This window comes from Littorina saxatilis, linkage group LG4 (genome assembly GCF_037325665.1).
Source record: "Littorina saxatilis isolate snail1 linkage group LG4, US_GU_Lsax_2.0, whole genome shotgun sequence".
In the NCBI taxonomy this organism is placed as follows: domain Eukaryota; kingdom Metazoa; phylum Mollusca; class Gastropoda; order Littorinimorpha; family Littorinidae; genus Littorina; species Littorina saxatilis.
The window spans coordinates 43216843-43241206 of NC_090248.1; the positions used below are offsets into that span (position 1 = coordinate 43216843).

The window sequence follows — 24364 nt, forward strand, 5'->3', positions numbered from 1 at the left end:
TGTTTACCTATGGCTTTCGTGCCGGTGTGTTTGTTTGTTCGTACTCATAAACTAGTGTACTATGTTTTTGTTGTTATTAATGTCTTGTTCATTCGTCCTTTTACCCCTTTTATGAATGATGCAGAAATGTTTGTTTTACCTTGTCTATAAGGCTTTTATTAGCTAATGACAATGTCAAAGCGTCAAAGCGTCTCAGTTTTCCCGTATTGGCGAAGCCTGATCACAAGCGCGTACAAACATGCAAACACGCTCCCACACTCACTCACCCACACGCAAAAAAGTGAAACAAGTATCGCAATGAATATCAGGATCGATAATTATTTATAGAGCGCAATCTATTGTTGCCGAAGTGCGTGAACAGGTTGTGCCGACGTAGTTCCTGACAGTGTCACTGCATGTATAGACGCATTCTGATAATCCTTGCTCCACGGCTATCGCCAGTTGTCTCTCTGACCGGACGCGACAGTCCTACGTGAATCTATCAAAACCAGAATACAGAGTGATCTCCCATATGAGTTGTTCTTCAGTACTGGTGACAGAAAGGGGGAAAAGTGGTCAAAATTCAAATCTCTAGTTTTGTTTTTGAAATATTGCTTTTCATAAAGCAGAAATACTGTAGTATCTGTTGTACATAAGAAAAAGTCACTGGTTCACATGGTTCCTACATTATCTAACTTTTAAATCTGGTTCTTGTGTGTCTGTGTGTATGTTTGTATGATGACGATAGGACCCGAAACGGCTGCACGGACTGAGACAGGAATTGCAGAGAATGTTCTTTGCCACTCGAGTCGTGTCATAAGGTACTTTTGGAATAGCAAATTTGAAAGGATTCTTCAAAAAACGGCGGAAAACATTATATACCCTGTGAGCTATCGAGGATCCTCCCCGTCTGGGCTGTCGAAACATGGTCTTGTTAAAAGACGTTTTCAAATGCGGTTGACGGGGAGATACACTCGAAGCACATTTAGCGAAGTTATGTTGCCAAATCATCAAAGATCAACATTTCACTACACGGATCGATGCACACAGTCGAAATAGATGTGACTTTCACACGACCGAAGACTACTTACTAGCAGACTAGCAGACGACAAGATCTAAATATTTAGATCAGTGTAAGAGCAATCCGTTGAAGAACAGTTACTCCGCTTATTCGTCTTCAGTTAAGCTTATTTCCCCTGCCATAAGTTTCCTTGCAGATCTGCAGTCGCGTAGTGAAAAGCAGTGTCATCGGAAGATTCTTCTCAGTCAATGATCAAAGCACAGTAAGTTCTATGCTGACAAAAGTCACTTTCGGACAACACGACGATTGACTTAATTTATGAGCCCAAAGGTAACAATATCGACAAGAATGTACGCATTTGACATTAAATGAAACATTCATAGACAGTTTCCAACTCACCAGATATGCCAAAGAGCCGTCATTCGTGAAAAAACGATGATTTTAATCAGACAGGTATCGGAAACAAGCCTTGGTCACCTGCGTTATTCCTTCCAAGGCGACGTGACGGCGCCACATTTGTTTGTTTATGGCTGTTTATCGCGAAACAACACAGTTGAAATTTGTGTGTAAAATACCACAAATTTGTGGTGAATCAGTTCGTCATCTGCGTTTCGATTGTAATTAAGTCAGATTGGAGTTACTTTGAATCGAAGGCGAGGGTAACCTGCGTTATTTGTGGGACATCGTGAACAAATTTGATTGCAATATTTTATACAGAAAGTAAATTTCAATGATTCTGGCTCAGACTTGTAGATCTGTTATGCAGTGTGTTGGTAGTGTATCTGCTTTTCTGCTATGAAGCTCATTTGGAGTGATACGCTGATCGAAGTGGGGTACCCTATGTGGGACATCAGCCGTATGCAGATTACGCCTCAGAACACTCTCGCATTTCACAAAGACAACAATAATTTGCAACATTTCAAGAACTGCATCAGTTTTATTAGATACTATTTCAACAACAACAGCACAAACACGACTATTATCAACAACACAGAACGGGAGGTAAGTCTTCAAAGACGCACCAAGTGTGCGTTCCCGTTTTTGGACGCCATTTTTGCTGGCATTTTCACAGTAAATCTTAATATTTCCATATCTATTGAATGATTTTGGTATTTTCTTTGATTGTGCCGATTCTCCTATCTCTCTGGCATGTACTGGGTGCTTTGTGACCAGTTTCTCCCCTAGACTGTATTGAAAAATGCGTCCGTGTGAGCTGACCCCCACTTGTGACCAGTAGCAAAGAACAACTCATATGTTATTCACGAGCAGTGTTCGCCAGACGAAAATGATTGCAGATTGGCCGACTTCGACAGTGATCTCCGTTCTGTTCTTCACAGTTATGATAAAGACATCGTTCTAAGGTCAAAACAAGTCGAAATTTTGGGACTGCTGCCGGAAGGAGACCGTAATAATTATATTGTTGCATCACTGTCAAAAAAATCGTCTGCTCCAGCGAGCGCTCAAACCAAACGGTTGATTATCACGTGACACTTATGCCATATTTAGAGTTGTTTGCACAGTAAATACATCCGCGAAAAATAGCTCGCTTGAAACTGTCTAAAATAAAAATTCCTCTGTAATTTAGAAATTACAAAACACCATGAAAAATCATTATCGACGATCGCGAATCTGCTTACATCCATAACACGTTACAAAAAGCTCTAAATATGAAAAAAAAAAAAAAAAAAAAAAAAATCGGTTTCCTTGCCAGTGTGTGTGTTGCTATGTTCTTTGCTTTTATTATTATTTCTTATTTGGGCTTCGTTTATCGATACGTCTTGTGCATGGATCAGAATGTGTGTGTCAGGGGTCATTTGGTTTGAACTGACGTTCGTGTTTCTCCGAACGTCTGTGTATCGAAACACAGATACACGCACTCCATGACTTTGTAAGAAGACAAGGAAACTCAAGGCATCCTGTCAGGGAGAGAATGAGCCGAACTCATTTTGACCTGAGGTCAGGGTGGTATAGACGGTGCTGACACGACGCTATCTAATGGCCATGTCGCAGAGGCTGTGACCGATATGGGATAGATGACTCGTTTCTGCAATCAGATGAAGGCGGATTTAAATTACACTGATATATTGAAATTGACAAGTGGTGTTTGATAAAAACTCTTACATTATTTTCTCAAGTCCACGATAAAATATATGGGAGACAAACATGAATGCTGGAATTGAAATGATTACGTGTTCTTTGTCTTATCTATTTTATTTTATTTTTTAACTTCATGCAATTGTGAGATGTAATTGCATTCACTTGTATGTCTGTAAAACTGGTCGTTCAATTCAGTACATGTAGAAATCCGGAACAGAGTAAAGATGCTTGTAAACATACAGCACATTGCTGTCAATGTGAGTTTTTAGCGAAATGTTGACGTTCGGCAGTTGTGGCAATAACGACCAGTCATTCACAAATCGACAAGGTATATTGTGTTGTGTTTCAAAGGTTGCCGAGATGGTTTTTACGGCGCTGAGTGTGTTGAGCAGTGCGGGAACTGTGCAGGCAGCGACACGTGCAGCGCGGTAACAGGTCACTGTCCTCGCGGATGTCAGCCTGGCTGGAAGGCAGACTACTGTACACAACGTAAGACTTAATTTAAGTTTTGTTTTTTAAAATGAACTTAAACAAGAGTGCAGAATCGATACAACGCTTTGGATCTGTATGTTTCCGATAAGACCAAATCAGCATCACGATAAAAAGTCATAAAAACAGGTAAACGAACTGACTCGCAGATAAAAAAAATAAATAATAAAAGACACAAATAGACGCACACGCAGACACCAAGACAGACAAATTGATCGTGTGCAGCAAACATTTATATTTTTGACACTGACTGCTGCTGCATGACTAATCGCTGGGGCACAATGTGTTCAAACAGTGTGTGACGCCGGCAAATATGGCAACAACTGCAGCTCTGTCTGTGGTCACTGTAACACTAGCGATGTCTGTCATCACATCAACGGAACATGTACTAACGGATGTGCAGCAGGATTTGACCCGTCTGATCTACTTTGTGAAAGGAGTAAGTTTAAACAAACCAAACGACTTGTGTACATGTATTCGTAAGGTTTTCATGCAAGTAGTTCAAATAGTGGTAGTTCTGTTTTCCGGGGGTAAGTCGTTATAAGTTGACAAATATCGAAGTTCGGATATTAAACCAATCCTCTACGTGCTCTTCTACCAACAAAAGAAGGCATTCTTGTGTTCATACACATTGTTTGCGGAAAGCAGGCTTGGTATACGAACATAATTTTACACGCTTCCTCTTTAGTAACCAAGAGTTATCTCCATTTTTCTGTTTTGCCTGTACATAAAGTTTTGGACATTATAAGATGTTTGATGGGTTGTTGACAGACCAGCTTTTTCGTCGGTCCGAGGGCCGCGGTCAATAAATATGAAACAAAAGTCGATATGCCCCCCGAGGACCGACAAACAAGATGGCATGACAACAAACCACCAAACATCGTTTTTTTCATCATTTTGGTAGTGAGAATATAAGTGCAAAATCAACACAGACATGCTTTGAAACACGAGTTTCGTTTTGATAATACATGTACACGTTTTGGGGCCCCACCACGTTGTTGCAATCAAAGCTGGCGTATGAAAGCAACTTTCTGTGTTTTGAGTTCATAAAATGTTGAGATATAAAGTATGTCAGGTTTGACAATGCACAGTTCTCTAGGTTCCTCTCAGTATTCCACCCCCTCGGTTTTCAGTTGTAAATATTACGATTAGTGATCGAATTTGGAAGCTACGTTGTGTCAAAGATCACAGATGATTTACATCGTGCAGTAAGGTACGTTGGGTCAAAGGTCACAGAAGAGTTTCGTCGTGCAGCGAAGGAAAGAATCGCGATTTTGTTTCCGACTCATTGCCTCTTTGTTTTTCAATATACCTGTCATTCTGCTTGCTCGGCTTTGTTAGATGTTTGCATATCTTGTTGCTATGTTCTTTGCTTTTATTATCATTTTTTATTTGCGCTTCGTGTATCGATACGTCTTGTGCATGGGTCTGTCAGAATGTGTGTCAGTCAGGGGTCATTTGGTTTGAACTGACGTTCGTGTTTCTCCGAACGTCTGTGTATCGAAACACAGATACACGCACTCCATGACTTTGTAAGAAGACAGAACATATTGCTAGGTTTCATTTGTTTGTGATGAATGTATGCACTTTCATGAAATAGTTTTTTTTTACATTTAGTCAAGTTTTGACTAAATGTTTTAACATCGAGGGGGAATCGAAACGAGGGTCGTGGTGTATGTGTGTGCGTGTGTGTGTGCATGCGTGTAGAGCGATTCAGACCAAACTACTGGACCGATCTTTATGAAATTTTACTCGAGAGTTCCTGAGAATAATATCCCCGAACGTGTTTTTTTCGTTTTTTCAATAAATACCTTTGATGACGTCATATCCGGCTTTTTGTAAAAGTTGAGGCGGCACTGTCATACCCTCATTTTTCAATCAAATTGATTGAAATTTTGGCCAAGCAATCTTCGACGAAGGCCGGACTTCGGTATTGCATTTCAGTTTGGTGGCTTAAAAATTAATTAATGACTTTGGTCATTAAAAATCTGACAATTGTAAAAAAACCACCATTTTTTATAAAACGATCCAAATTTACGTTCATTTTATTCTTCATCATTTTCTGATTCCAAAAACATATAAATATGTTATATTTGGATTAAAAACAAGCTCTGAAAATTAAAAATATAAAAATTATAATCAAAATTAAATTGTCGCGTCGAAATCAATTTAAAAACACTTTCATCTTATTTCTTGTCGGTTCCTGATTCCAAAAACATATAGATATGATATGTTTGGATTAAAAACACGCTCAGAAAGTTAAAACGAAGAGAATATGTTGGCAGATTATAAACAAATCGTTTTGGCGATCATCTTCTACAAAGACGAATTGTGTGCGATCTCTTCCGGTAAAAAGAACAAAACTCATGCGATACAAACGCTGTGTTCTTGTTTTGTACTGTCAGACTGTCTGCCTCTCAGACGGTAGTTTAAATGGTCGATTGGTTTGATAGTGTGTGAATTTTCCTGCTTTCTGTTGTGTCACCTGCAACATGCTGTTACATCCGTGCTGTGTTTCAGCGTGTGAAGGGGGCACGTACGGCGAAGGATGTTTACAGAACTGTGGGAACTGCAAAGGTGACTGTCGTCATGAAGACGGTTATTGTGCTGCGGGCTGTGTGGACGGTTTCGAAGGGGACCTCTGCGCAAGTACGTAGCAAACCTGTATTTCACTGTTAATCAACTAAATAAACGCAAACCGCTCAGTGTGACGTTTGCGGTAAACGTTTTGGTAACGTTGATATCAACAATAACATAACTGTGCTCATCTGCTGACAAAAATGGGACCAGCTCACAACAAAAAGTAAAGTACCCAAATGGTCGCAACAGTTAACGCTCAGGTGAACTATAGAACGATGTAAAGCAATCCTATATCACGCGTGCATGGAAAGACATTACCCAATATTGACGGACTGTGTGATGATATCTTCTGCTATGGTCTGTTGAGACAGTGATATCAAAATCGAGACCGGAGGTCGAGATTTTGATATCACTGTCGAAACAGACCAATAGCCGTAGCCGAAGATATCATCACACAGTCAGTCAATGTTAGATATATTGCTAATTCTCTGGACATTTTGTATTTACTGTAAAGAAATTACAAAAGTATTTGTCTCAGTTTTGGCTGTTTCATATCCCTCCCTCTGATTATTATTTCTTTTTGTTCACTCTTTTCTTGTACTTTTCAGTATTTCAAAATGTCTTTTCTTTCAAAAAGTCTTTAGTCACTTGCTCAACTAAATTCTGGGATCATTACATTTTCATATATATTTGTTTGTTTTTAAATGTAGGTGTTTTTGTTTTTGAAGTGGGGAAGCAATAAAGAGGTCGTCGATATCAAAACTGATATCGACGGAAATGTCGTCGATATCACTTTTGCACTGAGCTCAGTTTTGCCCAATTGACCAATGGAAATCCACGTAGCATATGAAATAGCAATATACTTCCTTTCAGTTCCTTCCATATTACTTGTAAGATGCTTGACGTTGTCGAATTTGAATGTGATCCAACATTAGGCTATTCGTGCTAATCACACACACACACATACACACACTGGCACACACACACACTCACACACACACACACACAGATACACACACACTGTTACACGCATACATACATACACACACACACACACGCATACATACATACACACACACATACACACACACACACATACACACACACACAAACACACACACACACACACACACACACACACACACACACAAGAGCGAACACACGCATGGTAGCAACCACACAGACAAACACGCAAACACACACACACTTAAACTCGCGTAAACACACTAAAACACGTACACACGTACACGCACACACACACGAACACACACACACACACACACACACACACACGCACACACACACACACACACACACACACATACACACACACACACACAAACAGACTTGCACGCCATCTCACAAACCACACTAATCCCAATTTCACCGATGTATCCATGAATCTAACAATGTTATCTACAGGCGAAGTGTCCAGCTCTGGTTCGGACGTACCACTGATTGCAGGCCTGATTGTCGGTGTCTTGGCGTTGATTGCTCTTTGCTTGGTGCTCGCCATCATCTGTATAAGGTACCTAGTTATTACTCAACTAATCACACATTGCAGTGTCTTCGGTGTGTTAACGGCAAGCAGAAACGACTGTTACATCTTCGAACTTCTATTTTCAGCTTTTTTGATGAAGTAATAATTACATTAACATGATTTTTGGTGACGTACGTAGTTTTACACCAGAAGGCATAACTCTGCAAAATGAAGGGTTGTCCGGGACAGAATTCTGTCGTGGAGGTCTCTTCTCCCAGGCAATCATTAAGGTACCTTCCTTTCCGCAAAATCTTGTCAGTCACCACAACCTGGTATTACTATGGAAGAAGACGACTAAGATAGGTCTACTTCACAAAGCTTGCGACACGAAGCTTTTGGACTGATTTTATTGTAGAAAGAACAGCACGCCTTTTGAGTTATTTATCGGTAGTATAGATATGATTTGCCAAAAAAACACTCCTACAGGTGGAATATATAGCTCATCATTTTGTCTCTGATTACCAAAGACGCATATATTGTATAGTACGGTATATATTTTGTTCATGTGTGCGATGATTTGGTTTCCTCTACTTCTATTTTCATTTTTATATTTAGTCAAGTTTTGACTAAATATTTTAACATCGAGGGGGAATCGAAACGAGGGTCGTGGTGTATGTGTGTGTGTATGTGTGTGTGTGTGTGTGCGTGCGTGCGTGTAGAGCGATTCAGACCAAACTACTGGACCGATCTTTATGAAATTTGACATGAGAGTTCCTGGGATTGATATCCCCATACGTTTTTTTCATTTTTTTGATAAATGTCTTTGATGACGTCATATCCGGCTTTTCGTGAAAGTTGAGGCGGCACTGTCACGCCCTCATTTTTCAACCAAATTGGTTGAACTTTTGGTCAAGTAATCTTCGACGAAGCCCGGACTTCGGTATTGCATTTCAGCTAGGTGGCTTAAAAATTAATTAATGACTTTGGTCATTAAAAATCTGAAAATTGTAAAAAAAATATTTCTTTTATAAAACGATCCAAATTTACGTTTATCTTATTCTCCATCATTTGCTGATTCCAAAAACATATAAATATGTTATATTCGGATTAAAAACAAGCTCTGAAAATTAAATATATAAAAATTATTATCAAAATTAAATTGTCGAAATCAATTTAAAAACACTTTCATCTTATTCCTTGTCGGTTCCTGATTCCAAAAACATATAGATATGATATGTTTGGATTAAAAACACGCTCAGAAAGTTAAAACGAAGAGAGGTACAGAAAAGCGTGCTATCCTTCTTAGCGCAACTACTACCCCGCTCTTCTTGTCAATTTCACTGCCTTTGCCATGAGCGGTGGACTGACGATGCTACGAGTATACGGTCTTGCTGAAAAATGGCATTGCGTTCAGTTTCATTCTGTGAGTTCGACAGCTACTTGACTAAATATTGTATTTTCGCCTTACGCGACTTGTTTTTTATATTTAGTCAAGTTTTGACTAAATATTTTAACATCGAGGGGGAATCGAAACGAGGGTCGTGGTGTATGTGCGTATGTGTGTGTGTGCGTGCGTGTGTGTGTGTGTGTAGAGCGATTCAGACTAAACTACTGGACCGATCTTTATGAAATTTGACATGAGAGTTCCTGGGTATGAAATCCCCGAACGTTTTTTTCATTTTTTTGATAAATGTCTTTGATGACGTCATATCCGGCTTTTCGTGAAAGTTGAGGCGGCACTGTCACGCCCTCATTTTTCAACCAAATTGGTTGAAATTTTGGTCAAGTAATCTTCGACGAAGCCCGGGGTTCGGTATTGCATTTCAGCTTGGTGGCTTAAAAATTAATTAATGACTTTGGTCATTAAAAATCGGAAAATTGTAAAAAAAAATAAAAATTTATAAAACGATCCAAATTTACGTTTATCTTATTCTCCATCATTTGCTGATTCCAAAAACATATAAATATGTTATATTCGGATTAAAAACAAGCTCTGAAAATTAAATATATAAAAATTATTATCAAAATTAAATTGTCCAAATCAATTTAAAAACACTTTCATCTTATTCCTTGTCGGTTCCTGATTCCAAAAACATATAGATATGATATGTTTGGATTAAAAACACGCTCAGAAAGTTAAAACAAAGAGAGGTACAGAAAAGCGTGCTATCCTTCTTAGCGCAACGAATACCCCGCTCTTCTTGTCAATTCCACGTGCACTGCCTTTGCCACGGGCGGTGGAGTGACGATGCTACGAGTATACGGTCTTGCTGCGTTCAGTTTCATTCTGTGAGTTCGACAGCTACTTGACTAAATATTGTATTTTCGCCTTACGCGACTTGTTCTTTTCTTTGTTAATGTCGACATTATATCTTCAGCTTTCTGCAATTATTATCAGAAAACTTTGGTCATTATTTGATTTTCAGTTGAATGTTGTTAATCTTTTCACCCAAAAAACATATTGCGATTACAGGCAAAGAAAAAACAAACCGGAAGCCGTGTCAGCATACGCAAGAAGTTCGTCCGAACCTGTTAACGGCACTAGAGAGACAGCACCATCCTTTCATCGTATCTCAGGTAAAAATATATACAGTGTAATATATATACTATAATAATTATAGTGTAATATAATATGTGTATATATATATATCTCAGGTAATATAAGCTTACCATACCATCCAGAAGAAGGCAGTTATACGTGCCGAAATATTGATTATAGATATAAACGTACCTAACCTGCATGGTTACTGGTGTGTTTTCTTTTTATTTAAATACCTCAGGTAATATAATATATTCCTGGTCTATTTTGCGCGTGTGGCTTGCTGTCGTCGTTGTAGGAAACTGAGAGTAAACTGTTCACGGGAAGCTATGTACATGCAGGCTCTTCTTCCAATTTGGCACATTTAACAACTTCACCTCCTGTCTAAAACTTCTGTTGTAATTGATGCCGGGGAAGGAAACGAAAGAATGACAGAAAGTATGACAGTTCGATAAGTAATGATGTGTGCTATCAAAAACTTGGCAAAACTGTGATATCATTATTTCATTGTAATAGTTCATTTTAAAAGCCAATGTAAGACACTGTATTTTCGGATATTCACAATAAATACACAAAAGAAAGGGACATTTTCGGCAGTACGGTAAATTGCATTTGTGGAGAAATGTTCACGACAATTAAACTGTCTGACAGATTCCGAGGCTCCCAAATCCAGCAAACCCAGCGCGGCCGTGAAACCGATGTTCGCCGAGAAAGTAGGAAAGGGAGTTGACCAAGACGACTCAGGTCACATTTACTACAACACCACTGATGTTTCGGCACAACAACAGTCCACGCCTGCAGAAAGTCTAGGGCAGGTACCATCAGGCGGCCCACCGCCAAGACCACAAAGTCGGGTCTCCACACGGCAAGTGGCAGACCCTGCTAACTACGACGAAGAAATCTCTGGGGCTTGGGGCAATCATGTGTATTACAATGACGACGAAGAGGTGTACGCCAGCTTCAAGGCGACACAACCCAAGCTGGACGCCGTGCAGAAATACTTGGTGGACGCCCTGGCCTCGGGAAGGCTGAAGGCGGAGTTTGCTGTAAGTGAATTAAACTAGTGTGAAAGTACAAGGACAACGTTTGTAGACACACCTCTCGCACGTTATTGGCCTGGCCGGGAAAGCGTGCTTCAGGTATTTTGTCAAGGGTATTCACTAGTTCAAAACCTGCAAGTGTTTTTTTCAAAACGTCGTCTAGTCTGACTTCTGACTTCTGAAGTCCACTTCGGGCTCAATTAAGGACCGATTTGATCCCCTGTAAATTATGTGACAGCAGTACTTACGCAAGTGTGTGTGTGTGTGTGTGTGTGTGTGTGTGTGTGCATTATGTGTGTGTGTTAGTGTGTGTGTGTGTGTGTGTGTGTGTGTGTGTGTGTGTGTGTGTGTGTGTGTGTGTGTGTGTGTGTGTGTGTGTGTGTTTCAATGTCTACCCCTGTGTGTGTCTGTTTCAGACACTCGAGAGCATGCCTGAAGGTGTACCCCAAGAAGTCGCCCTGCTGAAAAAGAACTTCAAGAAGAACCGATTCGCTGCCATCCTACCATGTAAACTGCTACTGAAATTTTTAAATGTGCAATCGAACACATTTAATATTTAGTGTGTCATTTGTATTCGGCTGTACTTACGAACAATCAGCAATTGTTATCACTCACAGTGACACGTGTTCAGAAAATGTCATTTATTTCACACACACACACACACACACACACACACACACACACACACACACACACACACACACACACACACACACACACACACACACACACACACACACACACACACACAAAGAAAGAAAAAAGAATAAAACGAAATGTTGTCAATGAGATATGCGGATGATTTAATGGTACATGTACATGTTAAGCTCCGTATACTTTCAGATGACCGCAACCTAGTTGTTCTGCGCGATGGATACTCAGAAGGAAAGGCCACTGACTTTGTTAACGCCAGCTATGTTTCGGTGAGATATGGTTGTTTGCCAAGTTGATACCAATGATTTGTATTAATGTTATTAAATACTCCTTTTCAGTGTTACAATAACAATTGTAAAGACGTTCACGATTTGAAGGATTAATAACATGTTTCTTGTGGTTTTTACATTTAGTCAAGTTTTGACTAAATGTTTTAACATAGAGGGGGAATTGAGACGAGGGTCGTGGTGTATGTGTGTGTGTGTGTGTGTGTGTGTGTGTCTGTGTGTGTGTGTCTGTGTGTGTCTGTGTGTGTGTGTAGAGCGATTCAGAGTAAATTACTGGACCGATCTTTATGAATTTTACATGAGAGTTTCTGGGTATGATATCCCCAGACGTTTTTTTCATTTTTTGGATAAATGTCTTTGATGACGTCACATCCGGCTTTTTGTAAAAGTTGAGGCGGCACTGTCACACCTTCATTTTTCAATCAAATTGATTGAAATTTCGGCCAAGCAATTTTCGACGAAGGCCGGACTTTGGTATTGCATTTTAGCTTGGAGGCTTAAAAATTATTTTATGACTTTGGTCTTTGAAAATCTAAAAATTGTAATTCAAATAAAGTTTTGATAAAACGATCCAAAATTACGTTCATCTTATTCTTCATCATTTTCTGATTCCAAAAACATATAAATATGTTATATTCGGATTAAAAACAAGCTCTGAAAATTAAAAATATAAAAATTATGATTAAAATAAAATTTTCGAAATCGATTTAAAAACAATTTCATCTTATTCCTTGTTGATTCCTGATTCCAAAAACATATAGATATGATATGTTTGGATTAAAAACACGCTCAGAAAGTTAAAACGAAGAGAGGTACAGAAAAGCGTGCTATGCAGCACACCGCAACCACTACCGCGCTAAACAGGGTCGTCAATTGCACTGCCTTTTGCACGAGCGACGTACTACGGTCATTGTGAAAAAATGCAGTGCGTTCACGGTTTCATTCTGTTCCACAGCTTGACTAAATGTAGTAATTTCGCCATACACGACTTGTTTTTGTTGTGCCTTGGTGTTTTTGATTTTTTGTCTCCTTATTTAACGTAACTAAATTTGTGTGTGTGTGTGTGGGTGTGTGTGTGTGTGTGTGTGTTTGTGTGTGTGTGTGTGTGTGTGTGTGTGTGTGTGTGTATGTATGTGTGTGTGTATGTATGTGTGTGTGTTTGTGATTGTGTGTGTGATTGTGTGTGTGCGTGTGTGTGTGTGTGTGTGTGAGTATATAAATATATATATATGTGTGTGTGTGTGTGTGTGTGTGTGTGTGTGTGTGTGTGTGTTGATTTAAATATGTGTTATTTTACAATCTAATCAGTTCAGAAAACAATTTGTCACTGCAGGGTTACCAGGTGGACAAGCAGTTCATCGCATCGCAAGGTAAAAATCATCTCTTATTTTCACACACACACACACACACACACACACACACACACACACACACACACACACACACACACACACTCTCCACAAACATGCACATGTACTTATGCAGAAACTCAAAGGGCTTATGTTTTGGATGTTCCATTTCGGACAACTTTCTCCTATTGCTCCAATGTCACAGGGCCAAGGGACAACACTGTGGGCGACCTCTGGCGCATGATCTGGCAGGAGCAGATAACACACGTTGTCATGCTCACCAACATTCAAGAAAGAGGAAAAGTGAGGGCTTTTTATTTTTTAATTTACCGTGTTTCTTTTTGTTTTGCGTACTTATTCAATCCAATTTAACAAGTATTTCTTTTATCATTAATTTATCTTTTGGCCTGCTGTAAAATAGTATAATTGTTGAAAACGGGATTGGCCAAAGAAGACACGTGACCTATGATTATGTCAATGTTTCCCGTCTGTTAGCGTCCCATCCAGAGAAACAAATTGCATTTTTGATCAAACCTTTATTTGTACTCGCCTAAACGAAACACGCTTAAGCAACAAACTCGGATATCTGAAACCAAAACTAATTTCCCGCCAGACCCCCCTCTTTGTAAGACTATTTCTAATTCGGATAAGCCAAGTTCTGTCAAAAAATAGCTAACTCAAACACGGACATCTCAAACGTGATTTTGACAGATAAGCCAAACTCTAAACACTGTCGGAGAGACATTTTTTATATGTTTCCTTAAAAAAACGTCAGGAAGATACACATATTTCGTCACGGCTATAATTATTCTACGGAAACGAACGCGTCACCTGTTTTGAAGTATGTGGGGAAACTGTTGACGTGTGCCACATTGACCAAGAAATACACGTGTCACGTGATGCGACGTTGAAATTCTTGCGGCTACCAGCATGTTCCAAACAACTGTTGCAGTGTTCAAAAACGAGAGATCTTTGTGAAGAGCAAATCTACCTGAGGAATGTATGTGCTCATTTTGAGCGAGTGGTGAAGATCAAACCACAATAAACATGCAGCGAAACAAAACATTTGCCTACAATCTATGTTTACGGAGATTTGATCTTGATTTATGACCACAGAGACAAATTGTCTAATTTTGTTTCTTTTCTTTCTTTAATGGAGAGGGTTTCATTAAACATTACTTGGAATCCTTTTAACAAAAGCGTAGTTGCTTGTGGAATCTTTGGTTTTGTTTCTGAGATGTGTCACTGTTTTCACCATTTATTTTTACAGTTGGCTTTGAGGTATTAATAAAGCTCCACTGAAGAAAGCACTTGTAGCTTGTCACTGTTTTGATCTTATTCATTTAAACACACACACACACACACACACAGACACACACACACACACACACACACACACACACACACACATACACACATACACACATACGCACACACATACACACACACCACGCACAGAGAGAGAGAGAGAGAGAGAGAGACAGAGAGAGAGAGAGAGAGAGAGAGAGAGAGAGAGAGAGAGAGAGAGAGAAACATTCCAAGTGATTTTACACCTTATCCTGAAAAAAAACCTCGCTTAAGCCGAACTGCAGGGTAATTTCTCGGAAAAGGTTTGGCTTATCCGAACTCGGATATACACAAACTCGAATAAGCAAAACGATGTTGCATTCCCCGGGCGAGTTCGGCTTGAGCGTGTTTGTGTATCAGTCTGTCAACTCAGACCCTCGTCGGTATCATGATGGAGCAGAATTAAGTTATGTCACGAAATCAAGATGTAAACCTAACGCTTTCCACAAGAGATCAAAACCTTTTATCTGACTTTTTTTGTGTGTTTAGTGGAATGTAATAAACCGGTCAAAATACTCTGTCAGACAATAACTAATTCCGTTTTTAGGGAAAATGTGCGTGCTGCTGAAACTATATCTCTGAGTTAAGATGGCTGTTTCTTGAGCAGAGTGATACTGTGTGTGATTTGTTTCTGTTAATCGGCTGTCATATCTTATGCTAGCCCAAGTGCGAGCTGTACTGGCCGGAGGAGGAGGGCGGTGTGGACACCTTCGGCCCTGTGACAGTGACCACCACTCACGTCCAGTGCAGAGACGACTTCTACATCAGGACATTTAACGTCCAGCGAGCTGGGGTAGGCCAGAGCGTTAGCATTGTCCAGTTAATTTTGTTCTTGACTGGTCTCAGACTTAAGTGCAGAGATGGCACAGACATTAAGATTTGGTTAACTGGCAAGTTTTTTCATTTTTATTTCAAGGTTCTTGATGACATACGATTTCGAACAAGTGGGTTTTTTGGCCAAAAAGTGGTATTTGAATTAATTTTGGGTAAAAATAGACGTTTTTGTGAGGCTTTTTGGGATAAAACATGTAGTTTTGTGGAAACATTTATCTTCCAAAAAAATAAAGATATTTTTTGCTTCACTCTAACCAGGTCCCTACATACAACAACAGAGCAATTTCTTCAGATTTAGTTTTCTGGGTATATATATCATTGGTACAAAATACATTTCTGATAAAAGCAAGTTTTGGTACTTTGACATAATTTCTAAACTTATTCTTGTGTTATTCTTAAAATATCTCTCATTTACTGCCCAAAGAAACCATTTCTGGTGAAAATGCAAAAACAGCAAGAAGATTGGACAGTTAGTCTAGAAGATGAGTATTTTCCAATGACCGGTGATGGTTCTCAAAAAACGATTCTGAGAAAACAACGTCAAAAGTGTTCACAATGGTGTCAAATGTAAATATTGCAAAAAAAAGGTTGACGATGACAACATTACAACGCACCATGACTCTAGGTGTTAAGTATATATACAAATGCTGAGAACATAAACACGTATTTGGACCAAAATGTCCTGCCATCTTTGGCCTAAGAGTTTGCTTTCCTTTGATCCTCTCAAGTCACATTTGATGACTGAAAAGGAGGTTTGAAATCACATATACATTGCAAACAGTCCAGTGCCTTACTCACGTGAAAGTTCGCTGGATGCTGACAGACAAAATGGCTTCACCAACCAAGTTGGTGCTGTTCGGTTTATTCGACATCTGTACCAACCAGATTTCTTCTTCCGCAGAACGCATTATATAATTATGCTTATACTCATGCGGTTGAGAATGTTGTCGTCATGTGAATTGTATCATTCTCCAAATTATTTGAGGAAAACGTCCTTGTCATGTACCAATTTTAGAGCGACGAGTCACGGGAGGTCACCCAGTACCACTACGTGTCGTGGCCTGATCATGGTGCACCCACGACTACCTCCCTTGTCACGTTCTGGCGTTACGTCCACAACAGGACAAAGCCTGCAGACGGCGCTTCTGTTCCGCCTGTTCTCGTTCACTGCAGGTCTGCCTTTGATTTTCTTTCCTATGATAACGTTATTGATATCAAAATATCAACTGTTATTGTCTGTTGGTGATGTCACAATTTCTTTCCAGACTGTAGATCAGCAATGTGTACACCTTGTTTATGCTTACAGGTATTGCCAAGAATAAAAGTATAAAGTTGCAAAAATAAAGAGTGTCATGTAAGAACGGTTTATCATTATGTACCTTTGCAGAAGCGATAGGTTTATTTCAGCAAAGACGCTGAACTAAGCTATTTTCCTCAAAACATTTGTAAACCTTCAAAACATTTAATTTCTGAACATGCAATATAGATGCCATTCCGACTCCGCTACACAAGTGCATAACCAGGATATATTTTGTCGTGGTTTTCCAGCTAAACTAGTTCCATTGGTACCCTCACGTCACTCATTCCCAACCGTGTTGACTTGTTATGTTCAGAGGCTCCCACCTCTCTGAATGCTAGCATCTGTGGGAATTACCCATTATCGTTACACAGACATAATCGGTGATCATATCGGCATTACAAGGGGTTTTTTTCTCCACTGTTACAGTGCTGGTGTCGGGAGAACCGGGACATACATCGGCCTTGAGATTGGCGTGGATATGGCAGTCAACGAAGGTCACATTAATGTCCTTGACCTTGTTAAACGCCTGCGCGAGGAACGCTGCTTGATGGTGCAGGCTGTTGTGAGTAATCTGTGAAGTTATTTAGAAGACAAGAAAACTTTATGTTCACGAGTGCAGAGCGTAAACATTGGGGCTCACCATCTCAGATCTCTCCAGGCAAGAGGAGCTTTTAGCTTTTAAGAAATTAATTCATCGACAATTTCCAACTCTGTAAAGGAAGCCGTTAGGATGTGGATTTGTTGTATGTGTCAAAGTGGAGGGATGCTCTTATCCCATGTCAAGGCCTTGGCAAATCTGATTTTATATTTTATTTTTTCAACGGAACTAGTTGATGTGTATATACTGATGGAATAACCTGCATTCCTCTCTTTATTGTTCTTGTATTTATTTATTTTTTCTTCATGTAGATATACCATGGGGTCTCTAGAAATACAATTTGACTGGACTTGACTTGACTTGACTTGATAGAGTGAGAAAACAGTTTCATAAGGAGGCCTGTGTCAGAACATACAGCAGAGAGATATTGACGTCTACTATACACATAACACACTTTTAGAGGAAGCTTGATAATACCACAAATTAGGATAGTCGTGTTGCAAAAAATAAACCACGCAGGCAAGATATGAAAAGATTACGAAGCAAACAACCAGGATTGATATCAATGATGCAAAGATAACCACGTACAGAGATGGTGTTGACACAAACAATTCTCTCCACACAGGACCAGTACGTGTTCCTGCACAAAGCCCTGCTAGAGGCATACACAGCGCACGGCACCAACGTTTCAGTGGATCAGTTTGATGCAATCTTCACTGGAAACATCACCTCCGGCAAGTCTCATCCCCGTGTGGATAAAGAATTTCAGGTGATTTGAATGGTTACTAAAAATGTGTAATGTCTTGACTAATATCGAGTCCTGGCTATGATGTGTACAGCGTTTGCTGACTCGATCTTACGAACAAGTGCGGGAGATTCATAAAATAGGATAGATGATGACATCATTTATTACAACCACAAAAATTAGCAACCACTACGTTTTTGAAGGGATGAAAGTTGATGGAGACTATGTAGTTCAACCTTTTTCAACATTGTCAAGTTTTGCAATATGATTTTGACACCCTCAATGGTTTGACAATTCGGAAATCATCAGGAAATCATTTCTTCTGTCAGGAATGTCGGATTGCCTAATCAGAACTTTCATCCCATCTTTTTACTTTAGCCATCCTAGCGCACTGCACACATATCCTTATAAATATTACATGCAAAGAATCATTATTCATGGTGCACGAACGTTGTAATATAATGATTTATGCTTTCGACGGTCAGACCCTGCAGCAAATGCTGACTCTGACACCGGCACACCACCACACCAAAGCCAGCCTGGAGGAAAATATGTCCAAAAACAGGAACCCTGATATCCTGCCCTGTAAGTAATAATAATTTACCAAACAGTCGCCATTACTTGTTTGTATTCTTTGTTCACAAGTGAATACAGTATTGTTGGTCTTTTTTGTTTTATCATGTAGGTATTAACATGTTGTTTTAGATGTAAGGACAGGTTGTAAGAAAAATGCGTGGCCTGAAACATTTATCCTTGTCAAATAAAATGCCATCATCGTCATTATCATCATCATCATCATCATCATCATCATCATCTCTCTCTCTATTATCTTATTAACAAGGAAGAAATCTGAAATTTGCTGGGTGGTGGATGAATAATAGATGCATAGGTATCTGTCGTTGCTGATGCAAACACAATTTATGTAAGTATATATTGAAGGTAAAGTTGCAAAGAGCTAAGCAACAAGGTAATAAGTAAACGCGACGTTTCACAGTTAATACATATTCGTGACTGTGTTGCAGCCGATGAGCATCTCGTCTTCCTCACCGAGCATGTTACAGGGCGGAATCAGTACATCAATGCTGCCTTCATGCCTGTGAGTGTCATATTCACACAGTTTCTTCGTGTTCATGATCGTTTGCAGTCTGCTTAAATTGTTTCATTACTAACTTCTTTTGAGATTTTTGATTTTGGAAAGTAATCTGTCTTAACTGTCTGGTTTATTTTAACTAACTTCTTTTTTGAATTCTTGATTTTCAAACGTCTACGCAGTCTACCTATTTTTTGTACTCTAAGTATGTCTCAAAAGACGCGGACCTCTTGTGGTTTATGGGGTCCTGATTTGGCATATATATATGGTCCGCTGGACCCAAAAAGCAACAACAACTAACTTGTGGTTTATCAATTTGAATCCAAAATACAAAAGCACTTATAATTCTTTTTTGTTCCAAGCTCAGCTGGGCCTAAGTCAGTATTGTTTGCTTCAGACGTTCCGGGACCATCGGGGCAGCATAGTGACACAGCTACCACTGCCCTCTACACTGGTCGACTTCTGGAGACTTGTCTACGGAAATGACGTCAGTGCAATTGTCTCCCTTAGCTCCCCAAACGAGGAACAGGAAGTCAAGGTACGATCTGCCTCATGACGGAATAATTTTGGATGTGCATTGGCCGGTGTGTAGTCCGTGTGTCTCTCGCATAATATGAGCAATCTCCTGGTATAGGTACTTGTTTAATTTCAAAAAACATTTGTTGTTGAAAACCAATGATACTTTCAAATACATTGTGTCGATAGATTGAATTTGATCTTGTTAAATAACGGAGATTTACGGAGATTGCCAATAAACACGGTTGACAAAGCTCATGTAACAGTTTGTTGCCAAACGCTAACGAAATCTGAAGAATCGTTTCAGCGCCGCCTTTTCAATTAAAAAACGAAATGAGCAGACTCTGGGTAATATTTCTTTTGCAGCCCTTCTGTCAGTACTGGCCGATTAATGAAGGAAAAACGCTCACAGTCGATCCCTACACCGTCACCCTGACAAGCAAGACGGAACGCAGAGGATCCAACGTCACATCCTACAGTCTCATTTTGGGAAAGAAGGTCTCTCTCTCTCTCTCTCTCTCTCTCTCTCTCTCTCTCTCTCTCTCTCTCTCTCTCTCTCTCTCTCTCTCTCTTCATGATCAGTCTCTCTCTCTCTCTCTCTCTCTCTCTCTCTCTCTCTTCATGATCAGTCTCTCTCTCTCTCTCTCTCTCTCTCTCTCTCTTCATGATCAGTCTCTCTCTCTCTCTCTCTCTCTCTCTCTCTCTCTCTCTCTCTCTCTCTCTCTCTCTCTCTCTCTCTTTGCCGTATAGCTTTTCTTCCTGTCCCTATTCAAACTGGTTAATCTGCTAATTGTTAGGTGCCAATAGCCCTTCCCTCCTTTTTGAAACATTATAGTAACCGCTGTTTCGTTTGTTTGTCAGTCTCTTCTGGCAAATGTCTGTGACAAAATCGGTAGAGGAATGCGACTAGGCTTGCTTTGCATTAAATTATGTCTATTTTCTGATCTGACCAGGGAGTAAAATCTGTCCGAGTGGTGGAACTGCTGCACTACAAGGGGTGGACAGGGAAGGTGGGGGGAAGCACCTCCGACATCCTGCATCTGATTGACACCCTGGTCACCTTGCAGAACACCAACACCGACCGTCTGGTGGTGCAGTGCAGGTTGGACAATTAGCCTATTTTATATTGTTTAATATTGTTCCATGCTGTGTAGATCCGTTTGATGTTGTTGTTGCTATTGTTTGTATGTGGGTTTTTTTTTAGGGGGGATTTTTTTTCATTTTTGTTATTTGCTACACGGCAACCGGTACGAAGACTCGTTTTGGGTTTGTCAAACATCATTTGCATTTCTGAATCAAAACAATAATCCCTCGATTTTGTTTTTTAGTTAAATATTGTTGTTATAGGCAGATGCGGTGCTTTCAAATTTGATTGTGCAGGGAAAAATTAGACAATGTTGTCTTTTTACTAAGATATCTAAAAACGAATATTGCTGTGCAGTGATGGAGTTGGTAAAAGCGGACTGTTCCTTGCCCTGTGTGACATCATCAACCGAATGACGTATGACCGTGAGGTTGACGTCTACATGACTGTCAGACACGTGCAGAGCGTCACACCAAAGGCTCTGTCCTCTGTTGTGAGTATACAGCTCTCTTTCAGTGTCACTGCGCACGTGTGTGTGTGTGTGTGTGTGTGTGTGTGTGTGTGTGTGTGTGTGTGTGTGTGTGTGTGTGTGTGTGTGTGTGTGTGTGTGTGTGTGTGTGTGTGTGTGTGTGTGTTCCCCCATAAAGCCTTTCCGTAAATATACGTAGTCTTCCTAGATACATCTCTGTGTCTGCCATTAACACCACAGTGGTCTCCTCTGTCTGTTTGTTTGTTTATAAAACCCTGACCAGTTCGCTTTACATTCATTTTTTTCTAAAAGGGGTTAGCGGAATTGTCTTCCATTTCCTTGAGTGATTCTTGTCTTACTGTACTACTGCTAGGCTGTAACGGTCCCAATAGACTTTGAAAGTATTAGTCAAAAGATCCTTGATACATTGTCTTGTTTTTTTACCCCTGTTTTGATTGATGTTTTCCGACCTCACAAAAGTGCAGTTTTACCCTTGAAACTGTTGTATTTGCGCCATTCTAATAACTTTAACTACTAAAATCATATTGCTGTTCGATAGATTGAGAATCTTTTTTGTGTCCCCAGACCCAGTACCGCTACTGTTACGAAGTTGTACAGAACCGCGTCCGAGAGATGAGCGTGTATGCCAATGCTCCTCAACGCTGAGCATGGAAACCACAAGACTTGTTCGACATTCATTGCAATCTGCAAGGTTGTGAATGCCGGTTCTACGAGGCTGTGATTTGAGACCATGAGCAAGTATTGTTCAGCTCACTTGGCTCACTGCAGATGTGATGACTGATGTGTTTATTCAGCTTAGAGAACACTAATCCAACATGAATTTCACTGTAAGTGTCTGCCCTTATCTCTGACAGGAGATAGATACATTGATGAAGATCCGTCCCCAGCTGTACCACATCGCATAATAGATTTAAGATATACTTCTGTGATATAGTTCTTCTTGATTATGTATTGTATTGAGACATTTGTGTTGCATGTTACGATTTCAAGATATATAGTGAAAAGGCTTCTCATTAGAACTTTTCTTTAATACTACGTTAAGCCTTTAAAATTGTACATCAACTGTATTATTTATATGTGTGAATGGTACCCTCTTGCCTGAAATGTGTAATATCAAAGAATTAAAGGGTTCATAGAATCTCACAACAGCAGATCAGTCAAGTGTACAACAATTTCCTCTCGTTCTAGTGTGCCTTGGCTGAACATTTTACTTGCCTTTCTGAATCAATGGTAGATAAAGATTTCCTTCCAAAATAATTACACAATATGGCAAATGCTTTTCCTTAGAATTTTTCCCGTCTTCAATATTCTTTCTTAACTGAATTTCTGTGGTTTTGATTTTCTGCTAGTCGGTAGATACGTGAGTATGTGCATACGTTTGCAGACCTATAGTTATTTAGATCCTTTCACTTGATTACAGAAGTCACATCATTAAATTCGATTTAGTTTTTGTTTTTTAAACGTATGCATATTACTCTGTGCCATCGCTAAGATATATATGTTAGCTTGTTGACGTAAAGTTGTTCTATTCCCTGCTGTGAAAACTGTATAATAGTGTGGCCCCTGTGACTCTTATGTGTGCTGTCTGTGCCATGCTTTTCACTTGCAGACACAGCTCTTATCTTATTTTTGTTTCTTTTGGTAAATTCCAGTGTAGCGTGTAACTAACACGTGAAGTATTTGCATACATGCTTCATTTTAACTCATGGAAAGGACTGTGCGTTGAGATATTTGCTGTTTCAAACCTTCGTGATTTACACGACCGGTCGGCTGAATGTGTCTTCTCCCGACTTATCAGAAGTTTCAGGGAGATCGCCCGCTTTGAATGCCGGCCAGTTGTTAACGATTTGATGATCCTCTACACGTTGTATATATTAGTAATTAACAATACAAGTTATAGTTATGCTAAATTTAAGTGTGGACATGCAATTTTACTTTCATATTCAATTATTTCATTATCGCAAAAGACGTAACCGACGACCCGTTTCCACCACAAAATGAACTCCTCCCAAGCATCTACAGAGTTACGCCGCCTGAGGTGATACTGAGTGGCCTAGCTGTACGAGGCTTTGCTCATTTTCAACTACAACAAAATCGGCATGTTTCTCGTGCTGTATCTACACTCATCAGGGAGGCTGCAGGGCCGGATCTGGGGGGGGGGGGGGGTTCCTGGGGTTCCGGACCCCCCCCCCCCCCCCCCTGGCCATCCAATGTACCTCTCAGAGAAAAAAAAATGTGGACTTTGGACCCCTGCCTTCAGTTGGAACCCCCCCCCCCCCCCCCTCAAACGAACTTGATCCGGCCCTGGGCTGGTACTAAGTATAGACGGTAAGAGTGCTCTGAACCCTGAAAGCCATCCTTGACTGTAATGATTGTGCTTTTATTTTACTTTTGTTTGTTGACCATTCCCTGTTATATTTAGAACATTTGAAACGTGTGTGTGTGTGTTCGTGCATGCATACATGCACAAGCGTGTGTAGGCCTATGTGTGTTTGCGCGCGCGCGTACGTGCTTGTATATACCACTCAAAATATTTGAAGGGCCACTTCGAGAATTGTCCACTGCAAACAAGCAAATAATTGAAAAGACATCATGTTTTTTTTAAGATTGTATTTTAATCATTCCCCCAAACGTTCGAAAGATTCGAATTGATACAGACGTCTTTGTGTACATGAAATCTGCTGGCAAAGGGAGGTACCCCGCTTTCCAAAAGTCACAGCTCAATCATCTGGCATCACAACATGTTCAGTACCGCGTGTGACCTCCGTTTGAGGCAAGGCACTCCATGCATCGTCGCCTCATGGACTCGACCAAAGTCCCCAGGGTCCTCTGAGGGATTATTTCC

General features: G+C 40.0%; 2 protein-coding genes across 2 annotated transcripts in view; both read left to right on the top strand.

Moving 5' to 3' along the window:
• The window catches only part of LOC138964788 (receptor-type tyrosine-protein phosphatase epsilon-like), a 76052-nt gene that overhangs the window by 9291 nt on the left and 42397 nt on the right, over positions 1–24364 (top strand). The window contains exon 2 of the mRNA XM_070336835.1: positions 3449–3586. Within this exon, the coding sequence (XP_070192936.1) occupies positions 3449–3586 (138 nt within the window). The remainder of the gene's footprint in view (positions 1–3448; positions 3587–24364) is intronic.
• LOC138964790 (receptor-type tyrosine-protein phosphatase kappa-like) lies at positions 6129–23668 on the top strand. Its single transcript, XM_070336837.1, has 19 exons — positions 6129–6235; positions 7589–7694; positions 10120–10223; positions 10837–11231; positions 11642–11732; positions 12069–12148; positions 13500–13536; positions 13721–13818; positions 15524–15655; positions 16712–16869; positions 17423–17558; positions 18220–18363; positions 18825–18924; positions 19362–19435; positions 19827–19967; positions 20312–20443; positions 20899–21047; positions 21387–21522; positions 22084–23668. The coding sequence occupies exons 4-19, from the start codon at positions 10884–10886 to the stop codon at positions 22162–22164; spliced, it is 2037 nt and encodes a 678-aa protein (XP_070192938.1). The 5' UTR covers positions 6129–6235; positions 7589–7694; positions 10120–10223; positions 10837–10883; the 3' UTR covers positions 22165–23668.

What these genes read in the sequence shown, in the direction of transcription:
- LOC138964790 (XM_070336837.1), top strand. Translation starts at nt 10,884, where the DNA reads ATGTTCGCCGAGAAAGTAGGAAAGGGAGTTGACCAAGACGACTCAGGT. An exon ending in TTAACGTCCAGCGAGCTGGG is followed by an intron (nt 15,656 to 16,711) that starts GTAGGCCAGAGC and finishes TACCAATTTTAG; the next exon opens with AGCGACGAGTCACGGGAGGT. An exon ending in GCTTGATGGTGCAGGCTGTT is followed by an intron (nt 17,559 to 18,219) that starts GTGAGTAATCTG and finishes CTCTCCACACAG; the next exon opens with GACCAGTACGTGTTCCTGCA.